The 17,639-nt window shown below is 34.5% G+C and overlaps 1 protein-coding gene across 1 annotated transcript in view; it reads right to left on the bottom strand.

The window, feature by feature from the left end:
- Nucleotides 1–17,639, bottom strand: part of LOC145297829 (mannan-binding lectin serine protease 1-like) — a 366,663-nt gene that overhangs the window by 74,126 nt on the left and 274,898 nt on the right. Inside the window, exon 6 of the mRNA XM_080144156.1 lies at nt 8,521–8,626. Within this exon, the coding sequence (XP_080000282.1) occupies nt 8,521–8,626 (106 nt within the window). The remainder of the gene's footprint in view (nt 1–8,520; nt 8,627–17,639) is intronic.

Raw genomic sequence — 17,639 nt, 5'->3', positions numbered from 1 at the left:
AATATTGAATTTCAATTAAAACCAATGATATATAAAATTTATATAAAAATTAATAACATATCCACAAATTACGAAAAACAATACAATAGAAAAATAATTATTCATGAAAATAAGCAGGTAAAATTGCTTTTAGTTCAAATTTACATAAAAAAATTAATTGGTTTTTAGTGAAAATTCATTTTTTCGACTTTCGATTTTCAGTCTAATAACGAAGAAGCACCCAAATGTCCATACGAAATTTTAGGCAGATCGTCTCAGTAGATTCCAAGAAAAAAAGTTAAACTTGAGTCTTAATTCCTATTAATTTTTAACTGAGCATCGAACGGATACCATAATACATAGTTCGCTGCACCTTATTATAGCAAAAAGGCACAAAAATTTCAGCCAGATTGGATTAGTAATCTTTGAAGAAAAGATTTAGAGGGTGAATTAGTTTCATATATAAATCTCACGTGAAATGATTTCATCCCATTTCCAGATTATTCTAATATTTCAGAGTAAAATCAATTTCTTTTATCATTAACCATAAGTGCAATTTGGCAACATTGTAAAACTGTATCAGCGCGCGTGAAAATAGCAGCAGTCGAAGGAGAGATGGCTAGCGAAGACATTAGCAGCAGCAGACGTTTGAGCACGTATGCAAATTAGCAAGTATGCATGAGCTTAAAAATACTTCACATGGTCGGGAGAGAAAAAATGTGTACGCTGGGCGAGATGAACGTGTGGCCCAATGATGGCGGTGAGAGACTTTTAAGCTGGTGTCGAGACGGCGGGGTTTTGTTAATCTCATGGCAGATGAAATGAACAGAAAACAAAAAAACAAAAAACAAAAAACAAGCAAGCATTGTTTGAAAGTAATGGTAATAAACGACTTGTGTTAAAACACTAAAAAAAAAAAAAAAAAAGTCGAGTCGGGTTTCCTATTTATTTCCTTTGTTTGCTCTTTCGAGGGTACCAGATGGCGTGGGGGGGGGGGTTCGAGAAAGATTTGAGCGTAACGGCCACGTTACGAAACTACATGTAATCGCCTAAAAACGTATCAACCAATTTCCCAAACTGCAAAGTATTTGTCCCCCATAGCAAAACTACAATAAAATGCAACACTGCCCCGAGGAAATAAAATCATTTTTGTATCCTGATCCCTTCCTGTAAATTCTAAAATAAATGTTCTTTTTTATTTCCGCTAACGTTTCAGAATGTTCACACGTAATCGCTTTAAAAAGTAGTATCTCATTTTGGGGGCTGGTGAATATATTAATGATGTTAATCCTATCAAAACAATTTAAAGATATTGAGTTCTTAAATTGCGTCCACTCAAACTGCGCGGTTATCGATAAAGATGTTATTTAACACTGAAGTGTGACAAACCAACGAACATTGTATTTGAAATTCGAGTGTGACACTCATTGTTGGCAAGTTTTTCACCTTGAAGTAGTATTTTTTTTTAGCTCTTTACATCAAGTGGTTTCATGCCTTGTCTGGAACGATTTCTATAAAAAAAATTTACTCGTCCTGTAACGAGTATTCAAACAATTTATTCTATTAATTTAATCTGCAATAAAAATTCAACGCCAATTTTACGTCGAGGAAGTCTTTCAACCTATTTTGATTGTTTAAAAAATAGGAGATTGAAAAACCAGTTTAAAATAAAACAAAAAAGTAACTTTACTCACCAGTAATGGGTCAAACTGTATACAATGAATCGTTTATAATAATAAGTCTTCAGTATTAAACATTAGTCGATCCAAATAATCATTTTCATAACACTCTTTTTCTACGATTACACCACTTACTCTTGATCATCACTTTTTAATGATGAGTTTTTAAGCAAAAGTGCATCAAGTTTTCCGAACTATTAGCTAACATTGCTAATTGATATACAAAATAGATTCTTTGTGCTAAATCGCAAACCAATCCAACCCAAAATCAACAAACCAAACGAAAGAAAACCAAGCCACGCCAAACGAAACCAAGCGAAACAAGGTCATAGATTGTGTTGTCACATTAGCGGATTTCGCAACCTAATTGTTTTTGCAGACAAACGAAAGTAATTTACGCCAAAATCAACAAAACTAACTAAACCAAATCCCGAAAAACAAGGCGAAACTACACCAATCTCAAACACAGCGAAACTACGTCAGACAACGCCAAACAATGTCAAACGAGGCTAAATAAGGCGAAACTACACCAAGCAATGCCAAACAAGGCGAAACTACGCCAAACAAGATTAAACCAAACTAAACAAGACGAAACTAAGCAAGGCCAAAACCAAGCCAAACAAAACTAAAGTTAAATAAAGGCAAAGAAAACAAACCAAGCCAAACAAAGGCATAGATTTCTGTCCCATTAACAGATTTCGCAACTCAATTGTTTTCTCTGTTAAATGTTCTAACTTGGCCTAATTTTTTGCAATCGTGAAATACGGATGGCGAAATTTCGCTTCGGTGTAATTTTAGATGCACTGATAAGTGAAATGGATTTGTTTCTTCCGTTCCAAAGAATCTGACATCGACCTAATAAATATTTCAAAATTTCTAACAAATGGTGATGCTGATCCACCCTATTGCGTCACCACATGGACTCTTCCCGCCACCACGAATAGTTCTTCTATAATATAAATCTCACCTCTGTTTCAACGTATGTATGTCTGTCTGCCTGCCTTAAACTTTCGATAGAGGCGACCGATTTTCACGAGATCGGTATCATTTTAAAGCTCGACGTTTCGGATGAATAATATCGAAACATTGACTAAAAAAATTAATTCCTTCACCCTTAACTGGGCACTTTTCTCAAAGTAGAGGTCGCTTTTTTCGCCGATACTTTCGAAAGTCATTCCCCTTTTCGATTGTCTGGCTTTAATTTAAACCCACGTCACTTCCAGTTTGGCGATGGGCGCAATAGCAAAGACGTCACGTTTTTTTCACGTTCTTTTCTTCGCGGTACGAGTTCGAGCCTGCCTGCCTACCACTTTTTTTTTTTTTTTTTTTTTGCTCAACACATCTCCAAACACCCAGGCAACACTGGGCACCCAGGCTAATTATATATAAATACGATAGCGTGTGTGTTAGTTTGTGTCACGCTTATATCTTTTTTTCTTCCGAGTGACTGTCGTTTAATTGTTATGAACTTCTATTTCTTGTAATAAATAATTTTACCAAGAATTTTTCACAAGTTTTGGTTTGGGTTTCGATAATATCTGATGTCACTCAAGTCATATGGATATATATATATTTTATAAATCAGTAAGAATCGATAAAAAAAAATTGACTCTATAATAATACAATAGAAAAATGCGAGCATGAAAAGTAATATGGTAAAACTTAAACATGGAAAAGCAAAGGACTAGTTGTTAAAACTGGAAAAGAAAAGGACAAGATATTCTAGTAAAAAATATAAATCTATAACTTAAAATATTGCAGCATTAAGAATCGATTATATAATGTTATAAATTGCATTTAAAAAATTCTTAATGCTGCAATATTTTAAGTTATAAATTGTAATCCATGTTTTTTCAGGCTTCCAGTAAATTTACTAGTTCTTTGTTTAATTTCAGTCTTATTTTTTGCCCCCATAAACATAACACACACATGTGTAAAATAACAATGTATGGCACTCGTCTGCTTTCAATAGAATCCCCCAATTATCTCCCTTTCGTTCTTTCATTCTCTTTGTTTCACGTGTTACTTCTCTTTTCGCGAGAGCGGTGAATTGGTAGCAACACTAGTCACTGAATCGGCGTGGTTGCTATGGAAACCAGTCTTAAAAACGTCGCTCACCTCCTTAGGTTTTTTTACGATTTTGAACACCAGAAAATTCATCATAACTTTTGTTTTACTGAACGAAAATTGAAAATTATTTTATCCACAATATAGCTGAGAATGTGATCTATAAACTGTAATACTTGTTTGAAATTTGATCGAAAAATGAGTGAGCGGTGAAGCTTTAAAGCATTTCTAAATGACTAAAACTTCCACTTAACCACATATTCACGGTAGTGTTTGAATGAAACGAAATCTGCATAAATTAAAATATCATATTTAAGCGTATTTTATGACCGAGTTACGCCGGACGTTCGTGCTAGCTTAGATAAATACTTTTGCAGTTTTAACAAAAGAGCTACAATAATATCAGATCGTCTCCATTTACGCTGAACATCCACAGAATTCCAACATCAATATATTACATATGAAAGAGTCCACAGTGGAATTTCCACAGGTCCCGTTAGTAATACTAATGGCGGTAACAGAAAAAGTCGCTATAATTAATCTAGAAAAATATCTTGCAACCCATTATTTCTGTACTTGTTCTGAATGCACGCTCTTGTTAAATATGTGCTGTTATTTATTTTCGTCTCTTTAAAGGTCATAACTCAAATATTGGTTAGTTACAAACTTGAAAATCATGTTCCATAACAACTGCAAAATTTAGTCACATGGAAGCTCGTTGATGTAACTCAGCTATATGGTATTTTTTATATCAATTATTTAACTAATGGATATTAAGGTTATCAAGGCCAAAAATCCACTAGAGGATAAGGGTTAATGAGATAGAATGATTGTCAGTTGAATGATAAAGAGGGCTATGAACGTTTGGACCATGTGTAATAAAATACATATGAGCGCATATGAAAATAGCAGCAGCAGCCGAAGGATGGATGGCGAGCGATTGTATTAGCAGCAGGAGCAGCGGTTGGACGCGTATGCAAATCGGCAAGTGTGCGCGGGCTTGCGTCTGAAGAAAAAGAAAAGGGCACCACATGGTCGAGGAGAAACAAAGTTAACGCCGAAGGAAACGGTCTTATAAAGCGAAGGCAGGAATGGGCCGGCTGTGGCCAGCGTGCGGTAGGAAGACAGAAAAACGCTCGCCAGACGTAATAAACATGTGGCAGCGAGAGATTTAAGTGGGCGTCGAGACAGGGAGAAAGAAAAATGGTAATAAATGATTTTGTTAAAAAAAAGGAAAAAATGCCGACCCGGATTTTTATTTATTTATTTATTTATTTATTTTTCAGTTTTATTTTTATGAATAACTAAAGTAACGTGTAATGCAATGTAAAGTTACCGATGTTGTAGTATGCAAGGAAACCGTCCCATCGTAATGTGTTCCACAGATGAGTAGCCCTTATGAGGAAACTTTTCTCATGGAAATTTCGCCTGACACTAAATACATAGAGAAAGAAAGGAAAGTTTTTTGTGGTAGAAAGACGAGTTCTTGCTGTGAATGACTTGGTATTGGATCGAAGTCGAGCACATTCCTTGGGAATAACGGTAGAGCAGAGAGAGAGAGAGGCTAGCAACGTCTCTTATGCGAGAAAAAACTGTAAGGAAGAGAAAAAACATCTTCCACTAGATTGCGTAGTCGATTTTGTACCGTGTCTAGACAATAAAGGGTGATCAACCTACTTCTCTGCTGATTCCGGCATTGCTCCTTACGTGGACTTCTCATTGTCACTGCAATCAAGCAATGCTGGTTAAAGAGGCGCACGGTTGGTATTGTGCAACAGTTGCTTCAATATATATTCCCTGTGCAATCACCTTTACAGGGATATCCATTGTCTCTGGAGACTGCAAAGAGGCTCATGTAGTTTGGTTCGTTTATTAATTTCGTCTGGCTAGTATTCTTTTGCTTTTATGTTTAGTGTGTTTTGTATTGTTTTGTATTGTTTTATATGTTTTGTATTGTTTTATGTGTTTTCCAGTTGTGATGTGTGTGAACGTAGTTATTTATGTGGTCGTTCAGAATGGAACGCTGCTGTTAGAACGTGTTTACATGACGAACCATATGTAGCCAATTTTATTGTTGATAAAAGCAATTTGCTTTGCTTTATTGCTTGGCGGAATGATATCGTACAAATACAAAGAGGAATTTATATATACATATATATATGTGTGTGTGTGTGTGTGTGTGTGTGTGTGTGTGTGTGTGTGTGTGTGTGTGTGTGTGTGTGTGTTTATTTTGTTGTATTAAAAACGGTACAAGACGGATAAACGTCCTCACATTGTTTATGAGTTTATTCATAAACGGAGAAAGTGGTCGGGGGGGGGGAGAGATAAAAGAATAGGTGATAGAAACGGTGATGGCGAAGAAAGGTGCGGAGGGGGGAGAGCAGGAGAGAGAGAAAGAAGGAGTAGAACAGTCGAAGAGAAATAGGATTTGGAGCAAGTGAGGGGGAGCGGGCAAGAAGAGATGGTAATAGGTGAAGAGAGATAGAGATAGAAAAGCGAAAGAGACGGGAGAAAGAGTGCGAAAAGTAACCATAACATCCTATTTATTTTAGTTATTAGTGTTATTTTAAGTAAGAAAGTACTTTTTCGTGTTCACTACAATATTAATTTATTTGTTTCTTGCAAATTATACAGACTGTCCAAAAAGTCCTTGAAGGATTTTAAACATAAATAGATTCTTTATTTTTTATGCTATCTTTCTGTCATTTTAACAGAATCTGACTAAGACATTGGGAAGATTTTGTAAATAAAAATGCAACATTCAAACCATTTTGTTTATGCAAAATAATGTCTTTTAAATGTCGCATATTTTTGCTCTTTCCAAAACATTATTCATGACAGATTGCAGAATCTCTGGATTGCGATTTAGCTCCCCTATTTCTTTCCTGATTTGTGATGACGTTTCGAGGTCTCCCAGCGCGCGGAAGATAAAGTACAGCTCCTTGGTCTTCAAATCGACGCACAATGTTTCGAATTGAGTTGTAACTTGGGATATCACTTACATGAAAATGCCGTCGATAAGTTCTTTGAGTCCAAACAATTGACTCCTGATTTTTGTAAAATGATTTTACAACTCACGTACGTTGTTTAATACTACACTTTAACATAATTAATTTGCAAAATATTATCTGTAAAATATCTGAAATAAAGAAAAAAATAATCATTAATGGTAAAAGGACAAAGATTTTTAACACTTCAGTTACTTTTTGGACATCCTGTATTAAAGAATAAAATTACGATTTTCTTATGATAAAATATTAATCGAAATTCGCAAAAATTATTGTTAAAGTTCAGGGGAAGCGAGGTTGAGGGAAAATTTCTTTCGAGGCACGAACCAAAACAAAAACAACAACAACAAAAAAAAACACATTTGGGAATCGCTGCTTTAGTGGAATATATATATATATATATATATATATATATATATATATATATCACAAACTGTTCATTCTATTCATAATTTTCAATCCTCTCATAATATTCGTCATTACTCAACTCAAAATCTATTCAACCCTTCAAATGACTTTTGGCCTTGGTATCACCCATTAGCAAAACAAAACGAATTAAAAACGTAAACTCAAATCTGAAGTGAGCTTGAAGTCCGTCAATTCAGAAAAAAAAAGAGAAAAGTTGTTCAGGTCCTCCTGGTCGCATCTTCTCCATAACCTAACGATGAAGTTAAACGAAGCGATCTATTTACACAAAACGAACTGTAAACAGGTTCCACCACCCCATCGGAATTGTATCCACTCTCGTCTTCAGAGGTGACGCCTGCACTCACGCACACGCACACACACACACGCGCGCGCGCACACACACGTAAATCAGAAAGTTGGAAACGGCACAGTTCCAACCAAACAGTTGTACAAACATAATGAATTCCATAAGAAATTATTAATATTGGGCGTGGAAGCAGATTTGAGATGCCCTGGGGTCAGCAAATGAAGGTGGGGTCGGGCCATGTTAGAGTTGAGGAGAACAAAAAATAGGCGGTGAACATTTGATTAGGGTCAAGGAAATTGGATCGGAGAGACGCACGCGAGAACCATGTTTGGGATTTGTTTATACAATTTAGTCAACAAAATACGATTGGAATATTTCTTGTGGGAATTGTTTGGATATCAGTCAGAGGACGGTATTATAATTACAGGTTTCGTTTGGTTGTTTGGTTTTACGGCATATCAACCCTTTTGTGGTTATTTAATGCCGAATCCAGTTATTTTGGAAATATTATTCGTGTTGCATCCAATGTTATTTTGAAGGTTTTTAGTTTCAAGCTTTTTGTATCTTTAATCGCTAGTTTGTAGTGTTTGGTTTGGTTGTTCTGTAGTGGATTTTTTTCGTTCCTGTTCCCTGCAGAACATGAATGAGTTTTGCAATGGGGGAGGGGAAAAGGGTTATAGTATTAATGTTTGGTACATTTTAAGTTAGGAAAACAGTAAGCAAGTGGAGGAAAGAGAAAGAGGAAGAAGGAATGTGAACAAGGAAAGGGGGGAAGGTAGGTTGTTGTTTTTGCAGAACATGATTAAGTTTTGCAAAAGGAAGTAGAAAAACAAAAAAGCGTCAATGTTAGGTGCATTTCGACTCAGGAAGCCAATATCTTCAGACAGCCTGATCTGGTAGCACCAGTATGACTACAGAACCAGGACGATAATACTCACCCCATTAAACATAATACAATAAACTAGATTAGTAGTAATAGTGGTGGTAGTAGAAGTAGTAAGAGGAGGAGGAGGAGGAGGAGGATAACAGCAACAACAACAGAAAGAAAAGATTTCTCATAATCAATACATACTCATGTCGGGACCATCGAACACCTGTAGATAATTAAAACGGCATTTCGTATTATACTGAAGATCGAAGACAAGAAATTCCAGCTGGATCTTTTGGTCACTTGGGGCCTAAAAATACGAAAGTAAAACACAGAAAAAAACAAAATTAAAAATGAAAACATTGGAACAAAAATAACTAAAAAAATATATAATAAAAAAATACAAAAAGTTATTTCATGGAAAGTGTTCGAATGAGCTTCAATCTATAGTCCCCCCTCGCCAAACTTTCACAAGAAACACTCGTCTAGCTGTAAACACTATCAATAATTCCCCCCACTCTTTATCAGTGCCTTAACCTAAACGTAGATTCCATGAACAAAGCTTCTTTCTTAGAACTGCACGCCTGTGGAATTGTCTTCCGTTTTCCTGCTTTCCGGCTGACTACAATATGGTTGTGTTCAAGTCTAACGTAAATAAGTTCTTGATGAGCCGTTCCATATAAGTTATCAACTTTACCAAATTTTCATTACTAATGATTACTATAATGTCCAATTTCTACTGTACACTCTTTAACCCTTATCCTTGAGTGGCCTCTTGGCCTTGATAATGTGGTGATGCCTATGTAAAAAAAAAAAAAAACGAAAATAAAATAAAAACAAATGCAAAAAACCTTTCTCAACCATTGATTGCTATAATTAATAACACAATCTGAAATGTCATCGTTCTAAACTCGAGTGATTCACATTCACAGGCAACATGAATTGGAACAAATACATTAAAGACATTGCCAAGGCTGCTGCAAAGAATATGGGCTCCTTTTATCGTGCTAGAAAACTACCCACACCTGATAGTATCTTGCATCTCTACAAATCCACTATTCACTCATGCATGCAGTATTGTTACCGCATCTGGGTTACGCATCTACCGCTCTTACTCTTAGACGGCTTCAAAAAAGAGTATGCAATCTAATAGGTTATGCATCATCAACAAAGCTCCAACCTCTGTACCATCACCGTAATGTTGCCTCCTTGTGCTTTAATTGAATGTATTCCGACGCCCTTGTAAACAACCGTGTTTCCTCGATGTAAATAAACCAGACAAGCATCAAAAACAAAAAAAAACAAAAAAAAACAAATAAAAATAAGATGAAAACAAACAATACAAAGTAAAAACAAAGCTGTAAAAAATATGCGTGCATAGATTTCATATCTGTTAGTCATGGAGATTTGATATTTGTATGTCTGAAGCCGAAACTATACTATTGCATTAAAGAATAGGTCAAAATGCGTAAAGTTAAGCGTACATTGATCAACGATGATCAACGATCACCCTACTTTTGATGGCCTTGTCCCTAACTTTAAAATTTTGTTTTCTATTATTTGCCAATAAAACAATTATAGGTCATAGCATGTGCCTATTAATTTGCCTCTCCACGAGGACAGGGCGAGACACAAGGTCGAGTTTTAATGTTGAGAAAATTGAACTTTTTAAAAGTTGAATTTTTTTTTACAAAGGAGTCACCACTTATCAAGGCCTGGAGGTCGCTCGAGGATAAGAGTTAAAGAGTGTACGGTAGTCCATGGTAGTAATCGTTAGTAGTGGAAATTTGGTAAAATTGGGTTACTTGAGGACATGGCTCATCAAAAACTTGTTCATGTTGGACTTGAAGACGATCACATTGTAGTCAGTTGGAAAGCAGGCAAATGGAACAGAGTTCCACAGGTGTGCAGTTCGAAGAATGAAGCTTTGTTCATGAAATCTACGTTTAGGTTTAGGAACAGATAAAAAGTGGGGGAAATTGTTGATAGTGGTTTCAGTTAGACGAGTTTTTTCGTGAAAGTTTGACAAGAAAGGGACCACAGACTGGAGCTCAGTCGAGCACTTGCCATGAAAATGATAATAAAGCAGAGAGAGGCTTGCAACGTCTCTTCTGTGGGGAAAGGGTTGCAGGGAAGAGAAAAGGGTACCCCTACTAGGCTACGAAGTCTATTTTGAACATTGTCAAGGCAGGATACAATGATTCTAGCAGCTCCTGTTCAGGTGTAGCAACAGTACACAATCATTGGACGTACTATAAGGAGATATCTACTGGAGCGATAGAATGATCCAACCATTTTTTCAGTCAAGAAGGATTTCTTCTTCACTGAAAACATGTAATGCCGTATTAAAGCATAAAAATATGACTTTATTCTCCTCAAATAACACTTGTACCGTTTAAGATTTTAAAAGTCACGTGACATTATCGAATAATCCAATCACATAAGAAAACATCGATTGATTTTGATTGGTGACAAAAAGAGCGGAAGAGTTTCCGTCATCATTTGGTTCAGAGTTGGAACGAGCACCTGTCGCCATTTGTCAGCGTTTCTGCTTTCATGGGAAGAAGACTTTAACTTCAGATCAACAAGTGCAAAAAAAAAAAAAAAAAAAAAAAAAACGCGCCAAACCAGGACGAATAGATTTCAAAGAGATTTTGTTCTCTTTTTTAATTCGTATTTTTCTCTTCACATCTGGCGAGTTAGTTTCTTGGGAAATCTTTTATATAAATATACAAATGCATACACAGACACACGTCTCTCTCTCAGTCTCACACATTATATATATATATATATATATATATATATATATATATATGAGAGAGAGAGAGAGAGAGAGAGAGAGATGTTGTTTTGTTTTGGTTTTAGCGATATGTTTTGAATGAATTCAATCATTTACGAAAGTGCATTTTTACTTAAATGCGAGTTAGTAATAATTTTCCCTTTTAACCAATTTGGTACTCCCACATGGGGAGCGGTATATATATATATTATTTTTAAAATGTAATATCCACTAACATGTGTTTCGTCGTCTAAGACTCATCAGAGTGAGCAAATAGTTAATAAAACATGTTAAAAAATACTTTGAAAAAGAGTTAAAAACATTTAATCTGAAAAGGAAACACTAAAAAAGTTGATAGTCCTTAATCCGCAGAGTTTCGAAGAAATACTTTCCTTCTCATCAGAGGGTAGGAATTAGCAAAATGCGGGATCAGATTTTGCATACAAAAGTATTTGATGAAACTGCAAGTAAGTCAAAGATCTTACTTGATAACAAAAAGTGAAGCAGAAGGAATATGGTGAAGAAAAGTGTGATTACACGTGAATGGATAGTCTGGTGAAGGGTAAAGTATCCAATCACGGTAAAATCCAAAAATGTAAATCCAAGAAAGTTAATTAAATTTCCATTCGCACAAGTAAAATCCAAGGAAATAACGTAATTAATATATATATATATATATATATATATATATATATATATATAGTAATTTATAAAATATATATGGCGATTAAGCTACACTGAATATTCTGCGTTTCATCCAACTATAGGATTCGTCAGGCTTATGCGCGAATTCTGTCGTTGCTTCTTGTTTTTATACATGTTGAGGATTACTAGTTGGCCAATCAGCTTTCTAGTATCCACCGCGCCCCTTCCTACCAGCCAATGGGCATGCATTTTATCAAACAAAGGATCTGTTTTAGAGCTAGGTTAGTGGTTTTAGGTGGCCGTTCTGCTTTTTTTTTTATATACCTGTAAATATACCTATGTGTACACAATAATGCACATATATATATATATATATATATACACACACATGCGTGTGATCGTTTATGTATATTCATGTTTATTTAATTTATTTATTTGTTTGTTTTCTATTGTTATTGTTAGTTTTAAAGCTATTTTGTATCGCTATCCTAGAGTAAGGTTTATTTTGTGAACACAGTTGTTTGCTATTTCCCGCCTACAGTTTAATAGATTTTGAGGTTCTTTAAAGTACAGGATAGAAAATTTTTCATGGAGGCATAATTTACATGGGTCGTCTAAATGTCTGCATGTGGTAGCTTGTCTTATTATTTTCCATTCGACTACCGGCGAATATCCGCTTTCTTTGAGTTCCCAGTATTTATTCGCTAGTGTTGTTTTTATACGGTGTTTTTTTATTTTTGAATGTGCTTTTGTGGTCATAGTATCGGGTTTTGAAATCTAAGGAAGTCATGCCTATGTAATATTTTTTGTTATTCGGGTTTTCTTTTGCAAATATTGTTGCTTGATAGACTACGCTATTTGTTAGACATTTGTTTTGGACTGGGCAAAGTGTGCGGTGTCTACAATTGCATTTATCTTGTTCGTTATTAGTATTTTTATTTATGGTATGGTTGTACTTGTCCGGGGTTGGTTTGTTATTATTATTATTATTATTATTATTTCTGCTAGTGTTGTTTTTATTTCTGTCCTGGTGTCTACTTTTTTTATTGTTCATTTTGTTGTTGTTTACATTGTTTTCATTTAGTATTTTGTTATTATGTGCCTTAATTATCCTCTCTAAATTTTCGCAACAACTGTAAGATAACTTCATATATTCGTATAAAAACAACACTAGCGAATAAATACTGGGAACTCAAAGAAAGCGGACATTCGCCGGTAGTCGAATGGAAAATAATAAGACAAGCTACCACATGCAGACATTTAGACGACCCATGTAAATTATGCCTCCATGAAAAATTTTCTATCCTGTACTTTAAAGAACCTCAAAATCTATTAAACTGTAGGCGGGAAATAGCAAACAACTGTGTTCACAAAATAAACCTTACTCTAGGATAGCGATACAAAATAGCTTTAAAACTAACAATAACAATAGAAAACAAACAAATAAATAAATTAAATAAACATGAATATACATAAACGATCACACGCATATGTGTGTATATATATATATATATATATATATATATATATATATATATATATATATATATGTATATGTGCATTATTGTGTACACATAGGTATATTTATAGGTATATAAAAAAAAAGAAAAAAGAAGCAGAACGGCCACCTAAAACCACTAACCTAGCTCTAAAACAGATCCTTTGTTTGATAAAATGCATGCCCATTGGCTGGTAGGAAGGGGCGCGGTGGATACTAGAAAGCTGATTGGCCAACTAGAAATCCTCAACATGTATAAAAACAAGAAGCAACGACAGAATTCGCGCATAAGCCTGACGAATCCTATAGTTGGATGAAACGCAGAATATTCAGTGTAGCTTAATCGCCATATATATTTTATAAATTACTAACTAGCTCTACCTACGTATTGAGCACTTTTGAAGTAAATACTTAAAGTTTACGCATAAATCTATAATCTCGTATAGTAAATTTATGTGAATAAATGAAATAGTTATATATATATATATATATATATATATATATTACATTTATTTATACAAACATTGATGGCTACATATGTGCATACATGTTTCTGTAATCACCTGCGTTGGGGGATTACGTCTTCAGGCCAAGAATTATAGTCGATAACTGATATTTCAAACAGAAACATTTTCTTATTTCGTTTACAAAGTTAGAATGTAACATGGGTGGGGGTTATGAGCCGGGAGAGGATAAGTGAGGTCTTTGAAGATAATAAACATTATATATATATATATATATATATATATATATTCCCTTTTTAAGTTTATCAATCCCATCGTTTGGTTTTTACGGCATAAGGTACTTGAGAATTTAGTATATTTGTCTCGCAGTCAGCAAATTAAAAACATTCCTTGTGGCCATTGAGTACTGACCGGTATCCCTATTTACAATGCCTCCCCACGGGACAGAGTTAGATACCAGGGTCGTTTTTTAACGTGGAGAAAAGGAACAAAAATAAAAATTGTCTCAGTCGTGAAGGATTTCTCCTCCATTGATAGAGAACAAGAAATTGAAGTGCAACATCTGAAGAACAGATGTATTTATTTGCTTCCCCACTGAGAAAATTAGGCACAAGGCCGTTTTTTAATGTGGAGATGGGGGGAGGGAAAGGGGGTACCAGCTCCCGAGAGGTGGGAAATGGGAGCTGGATTAGAAACTGTTGGTATGAAGGGTTGCCCCTTCAGTGACCAAGTTCAGATATGTGGGGTTACCCCCACATATGGTCTTTGCTAGTCATGGCTGGTCTTTGCTGGTCATAGCTTTGCAGTATCTGTCGGAACAGATGCTACACTTTGATCTTGTCCCGAAGGCCAAGTGTATATGCTATCCACACACACACACACACACTTGAAGCAAACATACGCTTATACTTATACTCAGTTGATACACAGTGTTCGCTGTATTTTACTCGCACACACGCACCGAAAACAAACAATAACTATAACGACACACAAGAATAAAATTAAAATAAATTAAATAAATAAATAAAATAAAAAATAAATAAACAAATAAAAATATAAAAATAAAAATAAACATAAAACCCCGGAAGGTATCAACCTTATCATGCATACATATATATAAATACACGTATAAACACCCGTGTATATACACACACACACACACATAGACGCACATACACATACATAGACACACATATACACACATACATAATGCTCACATACAGTTATAATCTGTTTATATTTATACTCACATACGCAGTTATATCAATGCACCGACCCTCAAACACATACATCCATCTACACACCTGGTTATTATATATTATGACTTATTATACCAAAACTAATAATGTTAATCCCACCAACAATCCCAATAATAATAATTTCTATAATATTGATAATATTAATAACACCAACAATATCAATAATAACAACAATAATAAAACCTGTGGACCCTAACCGGATACACGTCTCGATAAAATATATATATATATATATATATATATATATATATATATACATACACACATGTACAGACACATACACATATATATGCATACATATACGTATAACATATACATGCACACGCATACCAGCATACATACAATATATACACACACAGTCAGACTGTCCGCAGGTCCAGACACACATCCCCATCTATACGTGCCCCCAAATCTCCACAGATATATACGAGACACATATACATATAGATATCAATATGGACTCACGTATATACTTACATATATATATATATATATATATATATATATATATACACATGGACACACAGATACCAGCTGACTCACAACGTATAAAAACACAGCAATACACGCACAAATACAAAAACCTTTTTTAATAATAAGGTGCCATTTAACTTCCGTAGTGTGCTAACCCTTATATACGAAACAGCGTATTATTATAGTTTACTCGGCCGTATATATACATACATAAGATACGTATATACCCAGACACTCATACATTCTTGTAATATACATTATTATAATCATCGTATACGAGACAGCCTATTTTAATATATACATATATATACCTACAAACATATATATACCTACAAACACATGCATATATATATATATAGACACACATATATATACATATAGACACACACACATACATAGATACACATATACATACATATTTACACAAAGTACAGACATATATATGTACACTGCCACCAAATGATACATCTAAAATAGAAATATGAATGAACTCATCACTACATAATTCTTTTTATCAACCCCCACACGCATAGTTATATTACCCGCTTGTTACTTTTTTCTAAGTTGTACTTTTTTTTACTACGTAAAAATTAATAGTGAATTCAGCTTGAAGTCCATAGGTCTATCCTCAGATTTAGCAAGCACTCCATCGAGGTTGACACAGATATACATAAGATATATAACGATATAATAATAATATATAATAAAATATGACAAAAAAATCAGAGCATTTAGGTTATAAGTATAAATGCTCATATATTGTAGTACTTACCTTTATCTTTATTCATTCCCCTTTGTTTCTTTATTTTTTTATTTTTCCTATCCACGTATATATATATATACATACAGATCATATACACATACATGCACACACCCAAAAATATCCATATGCATACATTATTTCGAGGTTCACCCAACAATCTATTACCCGTTTGGTTCAAGTATACTATCATACAGGTATTTATTTAGGTTAGTAATGTTATAAGTGCTTGAGAAAATAGAATGTTAAGCGAATTATGTAATCCATCCTTGTTTTATCGTTATTTTCATGGCAGGTGCTCGTCTGAGCTCCAATCCCTGGTCCCCCCTCGCCAATCTTTCACGAAAAACACCCGTCTAGCTGAATCCACTGTGAAAAATTTCCCCCACTCTATATCTGTGCCTAAATCAAAACGCAGATTCCATGAACAAAGCTTCTTTCTTAGAACTGCACGCCTGTGGAACTCTGTTCCATCTGCCTGCTTCCCTCCGGACTAACACTTGGATGTCTTCAAGTCTAATGTTAACAAATTCCTAACGAACCGCCCCCTTAAGTAAACACTTCATCAAATCTCCACACTAACGTAATGTACTTGCAATAACCCTTATCACTGAGTGGCTTCCGGGCCTTGATAAGTGGTGATCACTGTGTAAAAAAAAAAATACAGGTAGGATCATAGTTAAGAGCTCACTCATCCTCTTTTGGGGAGGTTATTCGATGGGGTCAAATCGTTGAACTTTGACCTCTTAACAGCCAAATTTCTGACCGAAAACCGATCACAAAGATTTTCCAAAATCCCAGTACCCTGTATATCAAATTTCGAGTCTGTAGATTGAAAATTGAGTTATTGCGTAGAGAAATGTATACAGATACACACACAGACACGTTCACTTTTATATATAGATATACTAACAGTTCAGCCCAGCTTAGCTCGGGTCTTATGTACTGTTGATAATTTTATCTGCATATATATATATGAAGACTGAAGGATCGGTCGAAAATTATGTACTTATGAAAAAAGTTTTTTAATTTTTTTTCATAATATTATTTTGTATTCCTGCACGTCACCAATTAAAAACGAATAAAGAAAAGTTATAAGCTTTTATACTTTTCGCATTCTTTTTTATTCATATATATATATATATATATATATATATATATATATATATATATATATATATATATAAAGCTGAACGTCTGTGTGTGTGCCTGGTCACGAATAGGCTCCTATATGGTTGACTATTATAGAAAACTGATCACATATAATGATAGAAGATGTATCGAGACACAAGAATGGGTATGTTTGATCTGGCATAATGATGATTCATTAAGATTGTGGGGTCTGCATACGCGCCTAGTCTACAAAGTATGGAAATAAAAAATAAAAATAACGTTTACAAGTGTTTTCGATATATATGTACATAATACTTTGATAAGTATGTTT

The sequence above is a fragment of the Euprymna scolopes genome, chromosome 18 (genome assembly GCF_053919585.1).
Source record: "Euprymna scolopes isolate OS-2025 chromosome 18, ASM5391958v1, whole genome shotgun sequence".
Taxonomy (NCBI): Eukaryota; Metazoa; Mollusca; class Cephalopoda; order Sepiida; family Sepiolidae; genus Euprymna; species Euprymna scolopes.
This window is presented reverse-complemented; position numbering and strand designations above follow the sequence as displayed.